Raw genomic sequence first — 20025 nt, forward strand, 5'->3', positions numbered from 1 at the left:
CTAAACCTGATTGCTTCTCAAAGGCTCCATCTCTAAATACCATCGCATTATGGGTAGAGCTTCAGCTTATATTTGTGGGGGGGGGGGGGGGGGGGGGCTATGGTGGGAGAGAGGTAATACAGTTCCATTAATAATGTAATGCTTTGTACAATGTTCCCACAGAGAAACATTTCTTTACTTGTTTAACAGCAAACTTAGCAAATCCTTCTTACTATCTTGAAATAATCTCAAAATGATTATTCAAAAGATGTTTCTTGCCAAAGACCAGAGCTAGTCCTAATGGTTTTTTTTTTTTTCCCAGAAAGTGTCAACCTGTCTGGTTTACAAATAGTGTTAAATTTCCATGTATTCTATTTTATATTTCACTCCTTGTTTAAATACCTTGGGAAGAAAAATGCTATTACACATATAGTACACTCATTAACCTCACAACAAGAGCATTTTTAGAAGAATAAGCTTATTCCAAGGACTGTACACCTCTTCACACCCTCCAGCAAACCTGAGGAATTCATTGTCCTCAAGTCAAACCTTGATATATATGAAGGTTGATTTGGTCAGTCGTGTGTGTCTACCACTTTCTTATTTGCTTATTGGCAAGTAGAGCATGTCCCTGGTTCTTTAGACAAGCTGAATTTATAAGGATCTGGTCCAAGGATAACCTTCATTTTTTTTTGACCTTCCACATTTGCTTGCTTGCTTGCTTTCCCTATTTTGCTAGAATCCTCAAACTGGGTTATGGTACCTTCGCAGTAGGAATGAGGGTGAAAAGTTAGATTTTCCTGTGTCTTTTTTATTAATAGTCCTAAAAATGGATAAAATATATTTGATTTTTTTCAACTGTGATGCTCAGCTGGTAATTTGCTTTCTCAGAGCCTCTGGCAGATGCTTTAATAGTTTATGTCTAAGGCTGTTTTGCTGTTTTTATTTTAATCTTTTCAAGAATTCCAAGGTATAAAAAGATTTGTTTTGGACCAAATGTTTTTGAATGAGAAAATATATTTTAATTAATATGACAAATAAATTATGTTCATTTTGCTCGAATGAATGAAAAGCAGTCCCCTTTTTCCTTTGATGATTGTTTGGTGTAGTGTACTGTGCTTCCAGAACTGCTGAGATCTTGTAAATAGAAGGAAGACACCTGAGGGGAAACTTTTCAGTCTCCAACTATCATTTTATGGTACTAAGGATTTAAAAGATAAATGTGATAGAGTATGCTTAGTTTTTTTGTTTGTTTGTTTGTTTGTTTGTTTGTTTTTTTGACAGGCAGAATTAGTGAGAGAGAGAGACAGAGATAAAAAGGTCTTCCTTCTGTTGGTTCACCCCCCAAATGGCCGCCACGGCCGGTGTGCTGTGTATAAAGTTAATTGAAAGTGAACCTTAATGGAGAATGGGACTGGGAATGGAAGAGGGAGGAGACTGGGTGGGAGTGGGGGTGGGAGGGCAGATATGGTGGGAAGAATCACTATATTCCTAAAGTTGTACTTATGAAATTTGAACTCATTAACTAGATGATTTCTTTGGGGAAAAAAGATACTTCTCTAAATTTTTTTAAAGATTTTGTTTATTTATTTGACAGACAGAGTTACAGATAGTGAGAGAGAAAGACAGAAAGGTTTTCCTTCCGTTGGTTCACTCCTCAAATGGCCACAATGGCCAGAGCTGCGCTGATCTGAAGCCAGGAGCCAGGTGCTTCTTCCTGATCTCCCATGCAAGTGCAGGAGCCCAAGCACTTGGGCCATCTTGTACTGCTTTCGCAGGCCACAGCAGAGAGCTGGATTGGAAGTAGAGCAACTGGGACTAGAACCCAGCGCCCATCCATATGGGATGCCAGCACCGCAGGTGGAGGATTAACCAAGAGCGCCACGGCGCCAGCACTTCCCAAAATTAATTGAGTCTGGTACTTGGTTAAGTAACTGAATGACTTAGTTTAAAAATTTATAATACTTTCTTGTAACCTGAGTCTGAGAAATCACATAACAGGAATTTGCTAACATTTGTAAGATATTTTTTAGGATTTCAGAAGCAGTTTAGATACTGTCTTATTTGTTCCTCAAAATAATTCTACAAGGTGAATTAAAGGGTAATAGTAATATGCCTATTTGACAAATAACTTGCTGTGGCATAGTAAGCTAAGCCTCCACCTACAGTGTCAGCATCCCCTGTGGACACCAGTTCGTGTCATGGCTGCTCCTCTTCTGATCCAACTCTCTGCATATGGCCTGGGAAAGCAATAGAAGATGGCCCAAGTCCTTGGGCCCCTTCACTCGTGTGGAAGACCCAGAAAAATCTCCTGGCTCCTGGCTTCCGATCAGCTCAGCTCTGTCTGTTGCAGCCATTTGGGGAGTGAACCAGTGGATGGAAACCTTTCTCTTTGTCTTTCCCCCTCTCTGTTTGTAACTCTACCTCTCAAATAAATCTAAAACAACATTTTCTTAATAGTCACAGTGCCATTATAATATCAAACAAAACTAGCAGTAATCCCTTAATATCAGCAATTCTTTTATTTTTCAGATAATTCCCAAAATGACTTTTTTCCCCCAAAGGTTCTTGAATCAGAATTTAAAACAATGCCCACATGTGGAATTAGTGGTTGTGTCTTAAGTTACTTTTAATCTAGAACAGTACCTCCATCCTTGCATTTCCTTTCACTTCGTGGACTTGTTGAGGAAACAAAAAGGCAGGTCTGTAGATTTTTTTATTCAATGTTCCTTCTGTTCTAAGCTGCCTCAAGTGTAAATTTTAACCTAAAAAAAGAAATCAAATGATAACTTTTAAAGTTCAAGTACAGACTGCAAATTGAGAAAATGAAAATAAAAATTGTATTGTTTTATTAAAAGAAGAAGTTCATTGCGGTTTGTTATAACTGAAATGTTGAGCAGCTAATTTCATAAGCAACATCAAAGTGTCCAAAGTAACTATGTTTGTGTAACATTTTAGTTAAATACAGTCAGTAATAATGAGGATGAACACAAGAAGAATCCCAGTCTTTGGCAAAAACATAGGTTTAGTCCAGTTTTTCATTTCAGTTGACTGATTGGAGAAATACAAATGATGGGTGTTCATTTTGTCACATGTTCTATTGTCACATGTATCAGGAAGCTCTCAAATATTTATTTTGTTGTTTGCAAATACCTCATCATCTTCATTGCTCTTATCAAGGAACCATTGTTATATTTATTTTGTAATGTCAGCAGCAATAGTAACTTCTTTAAAGAAAAAATTCTGTTCCATCCTTGTGTGTCTCTCATACCTCTGTGCTTTGCAACATAAACCCTGCAGTTGACTAATAGACTGTTAAATTCTGAACTTCCAGAAATGACAACAAAAAGAATAGGTGAGAGTTTAGGAAGAGCTGAGTTGTCTTAGCCGCAGGCAGTGAAGCACTCAGTCTAGAACTGAGACACTTTACCTTATGGCCCTTGGCCTGGCCCAGCAGGCTGGGACATATGCCCGGTTAATACCATCTCTGGATCAACTGGGAAGGCATAACATTTTTTCCTACTACCTTCTGCACTGAGAGATATTAAAGTTGTCCCATAAGGATACATCGCTGTTATTTTACAAACCAGCCTTCTCAGAATGGACTTTAATCTTCTTATTATATCTACCTGACTTTTCCATCTCTGTATCTGCAATAGCCTTGTGATTTGTCTTTCAAGGCCATGTATTAAGAGAAACATAATGCTCCTTCTGGGTGTAGTGACTTAGCCCACCCTTTAAAAAAAATATTTGAGAAACAGAGTGCAGGAGCACATGAATATTCATATCTAGTTCACTCACCAAATGCCCACATTCACCCAGTGCTGGTCTGGGCTGAAGCCAGGAGCCATAAATGCAATTCAGGTATCCCATGAGCATGACAGGAACCCGAAACTGTTACCTTCTAGGGATTGCATTAGAGGAAGCTGGAGTCAGGAGCCAGAGTAAAGTGAACCCATATACACCAGGGAGGGACTTGGATGTCTTAAACTGTTAGGCTAAATGCCTGCCCTGCGACTCAGGCACTCTTAACTCTTCGTTGAAACCAGACATCTTCCTTAGTGGGCTGGCCCCACAGCACTAATCTGGGAAAGAGGCAGTGTGGGTGAGTGACAACCCAGTCTTTCCAGGTGCTGTGTTACACTGTATCTGTTATTTGCTGTTCACTGAGGATATATAGATAAAGCATAGGGTTCTGCAATGTGAAAGTAATTCCCTAACTTTTCATAATGGTGTCTGGAGTTCTGGTTTGCTAACACACAGTATTATTTCCACGATTTCCTTTGATTTTTTTTCATAACTAGTTTGAGTTCTTTCCTCAGAATACAGTGAATGAAAGAAATAAAATGAAACTGCAAAAATGCTTTTTAAAAGCTTCTCAAATTAAAAAGTAAATTACTTACATATAAAATAATTAAATATTTTCTCTTTTCTGAAATGTGTTGGTTAAAGTACATTCTGTAATTATAACTAATGTGTTCTTATATTTCAAAGGCAGGTAGTTCTGTACTTACATTCCACCCTAAAGGAATGACTGCAAAGTAAAGGAAATTGGTTTTTTAAAAATACTTGTTATCCATAGGAAAAGAACGTTTCTATAACTACATATCTCAGCCCATTTCTTAAAATGCATTGTTTGAATGTTGTTATTTTTTGCATGTATCTAGTTGGAGGATGGCCCAAGCCCTTGGGCCCTGCACCCGCATGAGAGACCAGGAGAAGCACCTGGCTCCTGGCTTCGGATCAGCGCGGTGTGCCAGCCGCAGTGGCCATTGGGGGGTGAACCAACGCAAAAGGAAGACCTTTCTCTCTGTCTCTCTCTCTCACTGTCCACTCTGCCTGTCAAAAAAAAAAAAAAAAGAAGAAGAAGAAGAAGAAAATACAATAGGACAGATATTTGTATACAGTTTACTGTCATACTGAACTGGATAGAATTTCATTTGGCAAGAACCTAAGTACTTCCCTGTTCTCATGTTTTACAACTTACCACATGTCTAAGATCAGACCTCATTTTTAAGAATCTGATCATGTCACACAGTCTTGATGTAAGTAATTATATCAAGGGTTGAAGAAATTCAATTGGCCTTTCTTCTTTCTCTTTTGGATGAGTCACTGTTGTTAAGGGCATTGCCAAGAAGAGGACAAGCTGATTGTATTTCTTTTTTTTTTTTTTTTTTTTCCACAGGCAGAGTGGACAGTGAGAGAGAGTCAGAGAGAAAGGTCTTCCTTTTTGCCATTGGTTCACCCTCCAATGGCCACTGCTGCTGGCGCGCTGCGACCAGTGCACCGCGCTGATCCAGTGGCAGGAGCCAGGTGCTTCTCCTGGTCTCCCATGGGGTGCAGGGCCCAAGCACTTGGGCCATCCTCCACTGCACCCCTGGGCCACAGCAGAGAGCTGGCCTGGAAGAGGAGCAACCGGGACAGAATCCAGCGCCCCGACCGGGACTAGAACCCGGTGTGCCGGCACCGCAAGGCGGAGGATTAGCCTAGTGAGCCGCGGCGCCAGCTAAGCTGATTGTATTTCAAGAACTATCGATATGGGCCGGTGCTGTGGCGTAGTAGGTAAAGCCGCCGCCTGCACTGTCGGCATCCCATTTGGGCGCCGGTTCAAGTCCCAGTTGCTCTACTTCCAATCCAGCTCTCTGCCATGGCCTGGGAAAGCAACAGAAGGCCCAAGTCCTTGGGCCTCTGCACCCACGTGGGAGACCCAGAGGAAACTCCTGGCTCCTGGCTTCAGATTGGCGCAGCTCTGGCCATTACCGCCAGTTGGAGAGTGAACCAGCGGATGGAAGACCTCTCTCTCTGCCTTTCCTTCTCTCTCTGTGTAACTTTGACTTTCAAATAAATAAATTAATCTTTAAAAAAGAATTATTGATAATTATTGATTCGTATTTCTCTGGTTTTGTTTCAGGTGGATCATCCATGCTATGGAGTATGAACTACAGATCCGCAGTGGAGACAAGCCAGCCAAGGACTTGTATCAGCTGTCACCTAGTGAAGTGAAACAACTACTGTTGGATATTCTCCAGCCTCAGCAAAATGGAAGGTACCTACAGGACACTTGGGATTTAGAGTAACATCACAATTATTAGCTGTGTATGGAATGTATGAATAATAATAGCATATGAATGTATTAAGATATTAATAAGAAATAAAATGGAGTAGAGTATCAGAGGCCACCCTACCAGATGGATGGCATAAATGGAGAGGGGTTATAATGTCTATCTTTAGTTGTGATTTTGTGTTGATTTGAATTTTATGTTTTCTTCAAGTATAGTTTTATAAGTTCTCCTTCATTTTCATTGTTTCATGCAAAATGTAACACTTAATACCCCTTTGATTCATTCCTTTTGTGAACCTTTATAGCACTCGCATCACCTCCCAACATTTTGACAGATGGGGAATAAGGTTTAGTAACATTTAAATGCGTTGTCTATGACTCTGTCTCCCTAGTGAAACTTTAAACTTCAGAATCAAAACTTCTCATAGACTTAATGTACTAATCTTAGAATAAGAGCAAAACAAAGGCTTATGAATTACAGTGAACTTAAAGTACAAAATTTAATGTAATTATTTACTCAAGTTTTTTTTGTGCCTATTTTCCAAGTCAGGATAGTTATATGCCTAGAAAATTCTGCTCAGGCCATCTTTGAAAGAAATCTTCTATGAAAGGAGATTTGAACAAATGGGAAGCCGTCTTTGCTTTCAAATAGGAACACTCAGTATTATGTCAGTTATAAAGTTGATGCTATTCTAATTATATTCCAACAGACTGTTTCATGGAGTTAGATAAGTTAACACTAAACTGAATATAGAAAAACAAACATGCTAGAATAACCAGAAAAAAACATAATAAAAGAAATTTTCCATAATAGGCATTAAAATATATTACTAAGCCTCTAGTGAAAAAAGTGTGATTTTGGCACATAAGCAGACAAATGGACCAGTTGAACAGAATAGGAAGTCCAGGAATAGAGTACCAAGACCTTTAGGAAATTTAATATATGATGAAGGTAACATCTCAAATCACTGAGTCAATTATGGACTCTTTAGTTGTTATTTTTTAATCACTGTTTAAAATTTTTTAATTTATTTATTTGAAAGGCAGAGAAACAGAAAGAGGCAGACAGGGAGAGATTTCCTCATCTGCTAATTCACTCCCCAAGTGCCCACAATAGCTGGGGCTGGGCCAGGCCAAAGCCAGGATCTGGAAACTCAATCTCTATTTCCCACCCACGTGGCAGGGACCCAGTTACTTGAGCCATCACCTGCTGCCTATCAGGGTGCACATTAGCAGGATACTGGAATTGGCAGTGGAGCCAGGACTCTTAACTCAGGCATGCCAATACCGGATATGGGCATCCAGGTGATATCTTAACTGCTGTGCCACTCACTCACCCCAAGTGTGGACTTTTCTAAGTAAATGCTACTGGGACAGTTGGATAGCCATTTGAAAAAGGATAAAAATCAATTGCATATTGTATGCCTTACACAAGAAAAAACTCAGCATAGATTATAGAGATCTAAATGTAAAAGAATCAAATCATACAAGTATTGAAAAAGACAATGATAAATTCCTTTTTAACCTTGGGAAGTAAAAGACTTTGTAATTGTAATCTAAAGGCAGCAAAAGGTGAATCAAACTCTATAAAAATTAAAAATATTTTTGCATAGCAAAAACAGATAATCCATGTCGCAGGACGCAGAGAAATGGAACAAAACATGTACCAAAAGACCTATTGTTCAAGACTTTTTAAAAATTGAGGAATAGGCGAATGTTGTGGCAGTGGGTTAAGCCACTGCTTGGGACATCAGCATCCCATTCAACTTCCTGTGGAAGACAGCAGATGGTGGGCCAAGTGCTTAGGTTCTTGCCACCCATGTGGGAGACCTGGTTAGGGCTCCTGGATGCTGTTGAAGGCACTGGGGAGTGAATCAGTAGATGAAAGAGATTCTCTCTCTCTCTCTCTCTCTCCTCTCTCATCTCCTTCCCCCACTCTCCCTCTCTCCACCTCCCTCCTTACCTCTGTCTCTCCCTGTTAATCTGCCTTTTCAATAAATAAATAAATCTTTATTAAAAATTTGAGGGACAGCCAAAAACCCAAGAGAGAAATGGGGAAGAAACAAAACTAATCCACTTAAAACATACATAAATGGCCTTTAGATATTTGAAAAGTTGTTCAAACTAACTAATAATTAGGAAAATGTAAGTGAAAACACATTGAACCAGTTCTCATCTTTCAGACTGGCAAAAGTTAAAAAGTATGATAAACGTGTGATAAGACTTGGAAAATAGGCACTCTCGTATGTATTTGGTTAGTACAGCCCTTCTGAATGGAAATTTGGCAACATTAAAAAGGTCTATATTGAACTTACTCATTGATCCAGCAGCCTTACTTTTAGGAATTTCCTCTGAAAATAGCCCTCCAATAATATAAAAATAGATGTGTGCTCAGTTCTTCAGTATATTAATGTTCATAATCAAAGATTTTGGAATTCTTACAACCTAAGAGCCCATACACTGTATTAAATCCACACAATAGAGTACTATGCAATTGTGAAAAAGAATGAGAAAGGTCTGTGTAGGCTGATAAAGAGTAATTTCTAGGATATGGAAGTATTGTTAAAACAGCAAAGTGCAAAAGCATCTTTAGTATACTACTTTTTCTATAAGAAACAGAATATTTTTTAAAAAGTCTGTATATCTTTTTTGTGCAGAAGGAAAAGAGAAAGAATAAATCAGAAACTGATATAATTGGCTACCTTCTGGGAGTGAATAGAAAAGTGAAAATAATTGAGAAGCAGTCCAGGATGTTAGGATTGAGGGATTGAGAAGGAAAGCAAGACTTCCCAAAGTATACATTTTATATCATTCTGACTCTTAAACTGTGGTAGAAATTTATATATCCACCACATGTTTAATGAAGCTAAATAAATCTACGTGTGAAGGGGACCAACACAGAATACAAGCAGTATTAAGTGAACCTGTGCTACAAATGAATAAAAGTACCACAATGCAAGGGTGGGAAGTAAAAAAAATAACCAAAGTACCTTTGGAAAACATTGCTTTGACTGGATAATATAAGGTTAAAGAACAAAGAGAACTACACACAAATATTGTACTCTAGCTGAGTTTTCTCACTGAAGTATGCACTAGCAATTCTGAAATTATAGATACACTAAGATTGAATAAACAAGTAAATGTAAATAATGAGAACCAGATTTCTCTGTTGCAGAAAGTAGTTAAAAATAGAGAGAAGGGTGGGAGAAACGTTAGGAGCCATCCTGTGTGATTGAATTGGAATTGATGGATCAGCATGAATTCATGGTTTTTAAGCAAATGGATAATAGATGCTTGTGCTCATGTGCATAACTCATACATCCATGTATTTCTTACCTCTGTCTACTGAGATAGCCTAGAAGTAATGAAACCACACAGTAATAAGCAAACTAGGTACCCTTCTCCAATAAAAAGATCTATGATTCCTTGGAAAAATGGTTGATTCCAAGGCTAAAATAAATGATCCTGGAGAATCTTGTTCCAGAAAGTAAGGAAGTACGCAAAATATGACACCAGATATGTCAGAAGGACACTGGAAACAGCTGGAAGAAGTGCCAATGGCCAAAACTGGGGCAGTCTAAGCAACAAAATAAATAGCATTGTACTGGATTATAACCCCTGGAATACATGTTGTCCATACTCATAAATAGACGAATAGGAGAGAAGGGACCCTTCCCTTAGAGTGGAATTCCGATTAATAAGTATAGACACAATGATAGAAATATAAAAAATTAGACAAATTAATGGTAATAATATTGTAGGCAATAATCAAAATTGGATAGAAGTCTGATAAGAAACCAAAATTTTGCAAAATTTCAAATGATGGTGGTTAATAGCACCAGTAAGAAGACACATCAGCACCATGTGACCCCTGGTGTACGATGCATTGAAAAGGTGCAGCGTCGCTTCAGGGCGGTCTTGCCAAAAGTACATAAACTCAGTCTTTTCGTCAGAAAACCCAAAGCCAGGCACATCCTACAAAATAACTGACATTTGTAAAATATCAAATTCGTGGAAGATAAAAGGAAGTCTGGGGAACTGTCGCTGATTAAAGGAGCAAAGTTGTAGAAACTAAATGCTGTGTAGAATCCTGGATTGGATCTTGGACTAAAACAACAACATTGGTGGCAGGGTTGATAATATTTGAAGAAGATCCAAAGGTCTATTAATCATATTGTATCAGTGTTCATTTTCTAATCAATAATTATTCTATGGTTATGTAAGATAACAGGATTAGGAAAAGCTAAGTAATAAACTATACAGGAATTTTGCAAATTATTTTTATAGCTTTTCTATAAGTCTAAAATTTCTCAACATAAAAATACTACAAACAAAAATTAAAAGAAGTCTTCTAAAATAACTCTGAACTTCCATTGTTAGTACAATACATTTCTAGTTGTCCTTTCAAAACTATTAGCTGAGACTTCCTAGAAGTGTCAAAACATCTTTTTGTTGTTGCCAAACAGAGGGGACAGGACAAAATCAAATACGTATGTGAGGTGCTCAGTTATTCAAAGTAAAACATCACCAACTTGGGGTGATCCCTTAATGTGGGGCTTCTTTAACCCAGCAGTGGGAGTCTCCGTCTATTCGAAGAAAATTTCTGCATACAAAAAAGACACCTCTCTCACTTAAATAGTGATAAAACTTCATTGATCTTTTTTTTACCAGGACAAAATATCTTTTTGTATTTATCATATCCTGCATAGCTATTTTTATACCTAGAAATATTTGTCATGACATGCCTTTCTTGTGATTCATTTCACTCTGCTACCTTTTTAAGTACCAAATATAAAATTGTATATCTGTTCCTGTCTTCAGTTTTTGCAAGAATATAATGCTGTGTCACTGTGTTCTTTTCAAATAATGGAAATTCTGCATCTTTAGCTTTTTGTGAATAATGTATCATATTTTTAAGATTGAATACTTAATTCATGAAAATAAGATCTTGAATTTTTGCTTATCACAATGCTCTGATTATAAGGACATATAAGATTTGATGTCTGCCTTTTTAGCACTGGGAATTTAGCCATATGTAAATAGGAAAGTTTTACAAAGTAATTTCATTATATATAATGCTTTTCTGAGCATTCATTCATTCATTGATTTATCAAATGTTTTTATTAAGCAGCCTTCTGGGCAAGGTATCTAGGCATCATACATGATTTCCATGTATTCATGAAGCTACATGTTACTGTATGGAAGCACCACTTAAAGTTGTTGTGAAATTGTTTTAAATGGAACTGTTTTGTGTAGTAGCAAATCGTTTGATCATTTAGCGAGCAACTTGTTTTGCCTTTTAAATATTTTAAAATCTTGGAGATTTTTTCACCTCCTGCAAGCTCTGTTTTCACTATGAAATATTTACTAACCTATATCACATATGGTAGATATGCATCATTGATGAGTTTTGGCTTTTATTGCTCACCCTTTTGGAAAAACTAATCCATATTGAAAGCCCTGTTTTCTACCAGAACAAGCTTGTTTGTCAAACTGAGGTATTTTCCTTTGGTCTGCAGATGTTGGCTGAACAAACGTCAAATCGATGGGTCTTTGAATAGAACTCCCACTGGATTCTATGACCGAGTGTGGCAGATCCTGGAGCGTACGCCCAATGGTATCATTGTAGCTGGAAAGCACTTGCCACAGGTAAAGCCACTGTGTTTGTGTCAGGAAAAGGGAATTCTTTCCTTCTCTGCACTGCAAATAACTTTTTTGCTTTTTAATTTTTGAAGAGCGTTTAAAGGAGGGTGAATTATGCAGATACCAGAAGGCATGATATACTAGCAAATAAGATTTCTAGTCAGTTGGATTGGAAATATGTTCCCCAATCTGAGATATTTTATTTTTCAATTTTAGTGTCCCTTTGTTGGAAAAAAAATAACAAACAAGCAAACAAACTTGCCTTACCGAATGGATATGTTGCTGAAGAGTTGCACTTAATCCAAAAAAAAATTATCATATTTCAGATGTTTCAAGGAAGCTTTCATTAAAGGATCCACATAGCCAAACCCCTTGCTGAACAAACTGTACTTCCTTTGCCTGCTTCTTGGTGAATTAAGGGTTTCTTATGTTGGCTTTACCTTATTCCTTTACCATCAACTGGTGGTGGACCAATGCTAGGGACCTCATAAACAATAAAACAAACAATACATTGAAGAAACAGAACTGATACAGGCCTAAAGAGCAAGGTGGCTTAGTAATACTTGGGATAACAAACTCACTACTTAGGAATTGGACTGACAGTGGACAATCCAGGAACTTAGTAGGCCGTTGGACTGATAATTGCTTTATTTTTCTTATGGTATAACTTACCTGTGGTCCAAATAAGTTAATGCTGTCTCCTGTGGATGGCTTCCCAAGATGCATAAACTGGCCTGCTTCTTGGATATGGTTATTTTATGTGTTTCATCATGGCATCTAAATCATTCTGCTTATACACAAAAGTGAATAATTAGCCTTTTGGAAATGGCATACTCTATTTATTTCCAGAGTTGAAACTTCAACCAAATTAATTTTTTTAAGATTTATTTTATTTACTTGAAAGGCAGAATGGTAGAAAAAGAGACAGAGAGAGATTCCATCTGCTGGTTCACTGCCAGAGCTGGGCCAGACCAAAGCCAGGAGCGTGGAACACCATCTGGATCTCACATGTGGATGGCAGGGGCTCAAGCTCTTTCAACCAAGTTAATTTTGATGTAGCTCTTTCCACAAATACAGTATCCTCAGATCACATGCTGGAGTATATATACTCTGAAAGGACCCAGAAGAAGTTATTAGCTTTCTTTAATTTGCCCTGGGATAAAGGAACTGTGTCTTTAGAGAGGGTGGGGTGGGGAACAATGTGTACTTTTCACTGAAACCGTTTATAACCTTTCAAAATTTTAACTTTGTGAATGTGTCATTCCAAAAAGGGAAAGAAAACTTTTTTTTTAAAGATTTATTTACTGGGGCCGGCGCTGTGGCATAGCAGGTAAAGCCACTGCCTGCAGTGCCAGCATCCCAAATGGGCGCCGGTTCGAGTCCTGGATGCTCCTCTTCTGATCCAGCTCTCCGCTGTGGCCTGGGAAAGCAGTGGAAAATGGCCCAAGTTCTTGGGCCCCTGCACCTGCATGGGAGACCTGGAAGAATCTCCTGGCTCCTGGCTTTGGATTGGTGCAGCTCCAGCCATTTGGGAAGTGAACCAGCGATGGAAGACTTTCTCTCTCTCTCTCTCTCTCTCTCTCTCTCTCCCTCTCCCTCTCCCTCTCCCTCTCCCTCTCCCTCTCCCTCTCCCTCTCCCTCTCCCTCTCCCTCTCCTTCTCTCTCTGAGTAACTCTGGCTACAGAGAGGCAAAGGCAGAGAGACAGAGAGAGAAAGGTTTTCAGTCCACTGGTTCACTCCCCAGAAGGCTGCGATGGCCAGAACTGAGCTGATCCGAAGCCAGAAACCAGGAGCTTCCTCCTGGTCTCCCAGGTGCGTGTAGGGACCCAAGGACCTGGGCCATCTTTCACTGCTTTCCCAAGTTATAGCAGAGAGCTAGATCAGAAGAGGAACAGCCGGGTCTCAAACCAATGCCCATATGGGATGCCAGCACTGCAGGTGGTGGTTTTACCTGCTATGCCACAGCACTGGCCTCCAGAAAGAAAACTTTTGAAAAGTATCCCTTATACCATTCGTGGCCTGTAAGTGGTTTTATTTGGTTATCAGTATAGGTGCCTAGCCTTTCCCCAGATGCTCTGTGATTTCTTTCTGGAACAGCCCTGACCCTGGGAGCAGTTAGGCTTCTGAGCCTTTCTTAGTGTCTTTGCTATGCTACTTGCCCTAAATCCTTTCAGAAGAGTAAGAAAGAAGGCAAGCTTGCTATATCTTTGCTAGATTTAATTATCATAGGTACTTTGTAGCTAGACTGACTTTTTAAATGAGACGTATTAAGAGGAAATTAATGTGAAACCTTTCCTTCTGTAATATACAAATCCCATTGCTGGACAACTAAACAAATAGATACCTGTGTTTGGCAATTGGATTTCATTTTCCCAAAAACAGGCACAACCTGTAACCATTAACAATATGTTAGATTACATGGACTGTGCAATACAATAGATAGATTGTACTGAATATAGGACTGAGGCATTATTGCACCAGGCTAAGCAACTTTGCTGTCACTTGATTGAAAGAGGAAAATCATGAGGTCTCTGGGTGCCAGTTTGAGTACTAAATAGATACACATTGTTCTGAAACTACGGTTAGAACAACTATACATCATTATTGACCAGTAAGCTTAGAAGTATGTCTCAGCAACTCTGCACCTCTAGTAATAATTTTGGTGACTCCATCTGCTTCCCACCATGTAAGCCTAACATTTAGAACATTCCCTTCCACCCTTTGAGGCTTATCCACCATGCTCAGATTTAGATTTGTGTTTGAGTTTATTTGCTGCTTTCATTTTGTTTCTGAAAAATATCTGGAATAGTATCCATTACTCTTGTTTAAGTGAAAGATAAAGGACAGAATAGAGAATATTTTTTTAGTTTTGCTTTTTTCCTGTTCCTTGCCATTTCTGCATGTGATACTGTTTTTACTTGTCTGTGTGTATTTTTATGCTGCCAGCTCAGAGGGGACCTGCCACAGAAATGATGGAAATTCAATAGCAAGTGACTTACATGCTGAAGTCTGACAGCAAGCATGGCTTCTTATGTTCTTTCTGAAAGCAAAATGTGCTCTATTTGTTGTCTCAATTCTTGGCTGTTCCTTTTGTGTATTGAAGTGGCTTTCTAATACATTCCTCTTCCCTTAAAACATTAATATAATGAAGATAACTACTAAAAATGAGAGGTTTCATTTATCACAGTAGTCAGCTGGTTGGCTTCAGTAGTGTGGCATATATGAAATCCAGCTGTTGAGCTGAAAATGCTCTCTGAGGTTTTATAAAGACTAGAAAATGATTATTGATTAGAAAATGAAATTCTTCTATTAAAAGAGAGCTAGAGCATAGCAATTCAGCACGTTAATATGAGTTGTTGTTTTTTTTTCAGCAACCAACCCTGTCTGATATGACCATGTATGAGATGAATTTCTCTCTCCTCGTTGAAGACATGTTGGGGAATATTGACCAGCCAAAGTACAGACAGATTGTTGTGGAGGTTTGTAGTTAAAAATATAGATCGTGGAAGAAGTGCTTTCTATCATCCCCCTGAAAACTGATATGAAGGGAACTGCCCAAAAGTGCGAGAATTCCTTTTCTTACCTATCCCTGGTATCCTCCAGTCAAGACCCAAGTCAAGGCACATGGACAATTCAAAGATGTTAAACATTTGCAGGGTCACAAACCAAAAGCCTGGCCTTTCAGGTAATAATCCCGTCAACAGCAAGGGCATCAACGACATCATTGAAATGGAGAAAGCAACCTTTTTTCTATTTTCTTGTCAGCTTTTTCTATGTGCAGAAATAATACACGACTATTGTGGAAAGTTTTGGCAGTTCAGAAAATTATAGGAAAGAAAAGAATAATCCTCCCCCTACTCCCACCCACTAGCCAGAGATCATCACTGTTAATCTTTTGGGGGATATCTTTCTAAACATCTATCTGTGAAGATGTAACTGTGCTCTCATCCTTGTTCCTTATACAACGAAATGCCAAAATGCACAGGTGCATACACACACATGTCCTTTTGTGACTTTGAAGTATTCCTTCAAATACAGAGAATCCTCTGAGTGATGGATTTAAAACACAGCCCGTTCCTCACTTTGTCTCTCTTCCTGGGAATGTCTGTCAGACTCATGAGACTTTCTTGAGAGTAGGTAGTCAGTCTTACTGATACAGTGCTGGTTGGTGATGCTAAACTGATTGTGGCTCCTTCTCAAGTCCAGGGTATCTGGATCTACATCATTGCTGAACAAGTCTGACCTTCCAGAATATGAAACCAGGTTAGCTGATGGTTTTCATAGCATTTGGGAGTGAGACAGTGACCAGGGGCAGGTTATTAGAAGGTGAAAGCTTTCCTTAACCTTCTGAGTCTGGTACTCAGCGTCTGAAGCGCACTGTGGACGTAGAGGTCCTTTCTGTTGACAGAGTCATTCTCCCTCTTTTTTTTAAGATTTATTTTTTAATTTATTTGAAAAGCAGTTACAGAGAAGGAGATGGCGGGGTGAGAGAGAGAGAGACAGAGAGAGAGAGAGACAGAGAGAGAGAGGTAGGTCTTCCATTAGCTGGTTCACTCCCTAAATGGCCGCAGTGGTTGTAGCTACGCCAATCCAAAACCAGAAGCCAGGAGTTTATTCCAGGTCTCCCACGTGGGTGCAGGGGCCCAAAAACTTGGGCCATCTTCTGCTGCTTTCCCAGGCCATAACAGAGAGCTGGATCGGAAGTGGAGCAGCTGGGACTCGAACTGGCACCCTTATGGGATGCCGGCACTGCAGTCCCTGGCTTTACCTGCTATGCCAAAGCACTGGCCCCCAAAGTCATTCTTTTGCAGAAGAAATTTTCCTTAGAAATATAGCATCGCTATTTATTCTCTTGGCGAAAGCCCTGCCTCAGTGTCTCCCACATTGTGACGTGTGAGTTTTACTGGAAGTGTTTCCTTTGGTTCTTTCAGCTTCTGTTTTGGAAGTATTTATATAAAGTACAGAGAGTAAGATTCCCAAATTGGAAATCACAAGGTATGTTTCCTGTTCAGGTGCACAGTAGGAGCCATGAACATCATCAGAAAGCCTTTCCCAATTATTACATACCCAGACATAGTCTTTGTGCCTAAGAGTTTGTCATTTAAAATGAACGTTAACTGGTATAAATGTTCTGGCTGGCCAAACAGTAGGGTGATGCATTAAACCAAGATAGTTTATACAGATCAACTAGTGTTCATGTCAAAAAGCGGTCAGAGTCAAGTGCATTTTGTGAACCATAGCCTTCTCTGAGACACTATTATAACATCACAGCCTTATCCTCGTTTGGGGGTACTAGGCTCCATACTGTTTGATCAGGGTCTCCACTGCATGCACCTGCTTTCTCTAGCTTTGTTCCCTGCCACCTCTCCTCTGGCAGCCACTCTCTGATGGACACTGTTTGGGTGTCTTGCCCACAAGGGTTGGTGCCCAAAGTCCCAAAAAAGAGTTTAAATGTTCTGATGAATAGGACAGCAAGTACTATGTACAAGGTTAAGACAGTCATTTTTCTATGTAATTAGTTTTATTTTAGTGACTAAAAAACATTCTTGTAAGTCTGTAGGGATACACACAATGAAAAAAAAATGTCTAGTTTCCAAAAAGAACTTAGGCTACTAATTTGAAAATTAAGAATATTCCATGCATAGGTAATGTTTCAGCCTGTCATCACGCAGAACACACTGTGGAACACTAGGATAATCCTTTAGTCTGATTAATGAAGGGAAACATGTCCAGACTATGTCACTATTGCAGTTCATAGAATTGACTTGCAACGTCTCTCTCTTCTAGTTACTAATGGTTGTGTCCATCGTACTGGAAAGAAACCCTGAGCTAGAATTTCAAGACAAAGTAGATCTAGACAAACTGGTGAAAGAAGCATTTCATGAATTTCAAAAAGATGAGAGTCGGCTGAAAGAAATTGAAAAACAAGTAAGTAAGAGGAAGCAGCTTCTTGTGGAATTTTTCCCTTGTCCCAACTCTTCAAAATACCCTAATCTCTTCTCATTTAATTTACAAAACAGATGAACAGAGTGCAATACAGAACACTTGAGAGGCAGTCTGACTTATTTGAGGAACTAAAGTTACTTTTTAGTTAATTATTAGTTAAGCTATGAAGTTCTGACAAAAAAGAAATTTAGGAAGAAATAAATTTCCTTTATGTAGCTAGCAGTTAAAATGTGTTCTTCAGGGAGTAGCTGTAGATCCCAGAAGGCTATGAAATTAAATTTCTGGGAAAGATGGGAATGCAGTAGCAGGCTGCATTGGCGTGGTGGCTTGCTGTTAATGCGGTCGCTCCCAGGCTTGCCGTTTCATATTTTATATTCATCTGAGAAAAGGCTCCCTAAGTAAATAAAACTTTTCAGCACAGAGGAGCATTCTAAAAATGTCTGTCTGTGTTTTATATGCTGAGAAGATACCCCAGGAAAATGAAAGAAAATCTCAGGAAGCGCATGTTTTCCATGAAGAAATCTTTCTGTGAATTTATTTTCCCCCTGAGGCTGACACTGATTTTACCTGTCAACTCCTTACAAACAAAACCTCAAATGACTGGCTTCCTGTCTTCCTCCCTAGGACGACATGACTTCTTTTTACAACACTCCCCCCCTGGGAAAAAGAGGAACCTGCAGCTATTTAACAAAGGTGGTGATGAATTTGCTGCTGGAAGGAGAAGTCAAACCAAGCAATGAGGACTCGTGTCTGGTTAGCTAGTCAGGAAGGCGGAAGAGACCCAGTCGAGGTCCAGTCGCTAGAAGTTTGTTAAGTTTTGTGTGGAAGCTTAAGCAAGGCAGTCATTAATTTGTGGACTGACTGTGCTGGCAAGGTGCTTGCCACACTCGTGGCAGAGTCACTGCACCTCTTGCATGCCATGGCCAATCCAAATGGTAAGAAATGCTTTTAATCAAGTGAGAAAGAATTCTCATGATTACACCACTACAAAAGTAATCTTCACCAAACAATAGAAATAGTTCACGCATTGAAAATTCACTGCTGCATGTTTTATGATCGAATAGCTCATCAGAATGAATCTTTGTGCTTTGGGCTGTATTCTGACCTTCCTGCCATTAAAATGGATTTGCCAAATAGTAGTGCATACTGGAAATCAAAAGACATTGAAAGAATGGTGAACATTTTTTTAGTGGCATTGTCAGGCTAGAAAAAAGGTGTTCATATACAGCATAAAAGCAAAATCAATCAATTTGATTCTGAGAAGCTCCATTATTATTAATATTTTGGTATACAGAGCTATTGTACAATTTTTACCTTGTAACATGACTATGGTTTTGTATTTGTGCTAAATATAGGGCTTAGACTATAATGTACTAAATCTATAGTTCATCAAACATTTTCTTTGAGATCTTACTAAAAGTAAAATGAATAGGATTGTTCAGAAGTATGTTAAATTCAGGACTGTTACACTTGTTGGTAGTAGTAAAAAAATTTTTAAATCATTAAATTTCATTTCTGAATTAATGAATGTATCTGGATATAGTCTTTGTTCCAAGGCTCAAGTTTTTTAGTTATTTTCAATGCTTTCATTTCACTGATTTAGAGATGGAATGGAAGAGAATCTCTGGTACCCATCACTACACATATTTTGCTACCAAATTTACTTAAGCAAACTTTATAAAAATAGGAAGTGGATTGCCCATTTGAATTTATGAATTGTATTACCTTCCTAAATTACCATGCAGCCTATTAATTTGAGCTCTGGCCCCAAAGAAAGTCATTTTTCTGACTAGTATTAATGGTGTTTTCCCCTAAGAAATCACATTTGTCATATAAAAAAGTGCAGCCTATTATCAGGTCTTGAAGGATCTAAGAAAGGACTAATGGTTTCAGTAACATGTCAGTTGATAAATAAATGAAAGTGTAAGCACATGGGGAATAAAAGGCCTAGGTCTTACATTTAAAAGTGTACTTGTATTTTTTCTACAGTTGGCAAAATTGAGACGAATGAAATAAAATCTCTCATAGATTATCTTAAGAAAAACATGTGACAAGATTGGTCCTGAATGGTGAAGCCAGCTTATAAAATACAAGCATGGAAACACCTATGCATGAACCCCACTGAGAGAGAATTGAGGACTGATTCTTTATAGCTAAGAATGCTGGGAAATGAAGGGAAGAAAGGGAGGGAGGGAGGGAGGGAAGGGAAGGGGACAGGGAGGGAAGGAGAGAAAGTAAGAAGACAGACCCTTGAAATACTTATTTGCTGACATTTGAAAGGAAGTAAACTGTTGTATTTAAAAAAAAAAAAAATCTGATTAGCTGAGCAAAGTTGCCAGAAAATTGCTTAGTTGAAATGAGACATCAGTTGCAAATGTATGTTTCCTGAGTGAGCA

General features: G+C 38.8%; 1 protein-coding gene across 23 annotated transcripts in view; it reads left to right on the forward strand.

Annotated features, from left to right (window-relative positions):
• PHKB (phosphorylase kinase regulatory subunit beta) overlaps positions 1-19595 on the forward strand; it is a 226177-nt gene extending 206582 nt beyond the window's left edge. For 22 of the 23 annotated variants that reach the window (XM_070061799.1, XM_070061798.1, XM_008248369.4 and 19 more), the window contains 5 exons: positions 5891-6025; positions 11560-11689; positions 15055-15162; positions 17471-17611; positions 18254-19153. In XM_070061799.1, coding sequence (XP_069917900.1) covers positions 5891-6025; positions 11560-11689; positions 15055-15162; positions 17471-17611; positions 18254-18391 — 652 coding nt within the window. In that variant the 3' untranslated portion in view covers positions 18392-19153. 23 annotated transcript variants of the gene reach the window in all.
• Positions 19596-20025: the final 430 nt, after the last annotated feature.

The sequence above is a fragment of the Oryctolagus cuniculus genome, chromosome 18 (assembly GCF_964237555.1).
Source record: "Oryctolagus cuniculus chromosome 18, mOryCun1.1, whole genome shotgun sequence".
Taxonomy (NCBI): Eukaryota; Metazoa; Chordata; class Mammalia; order Lagomorpha; family Leporidae; genus Oryctolagus; species Oryctolagus cuniculus.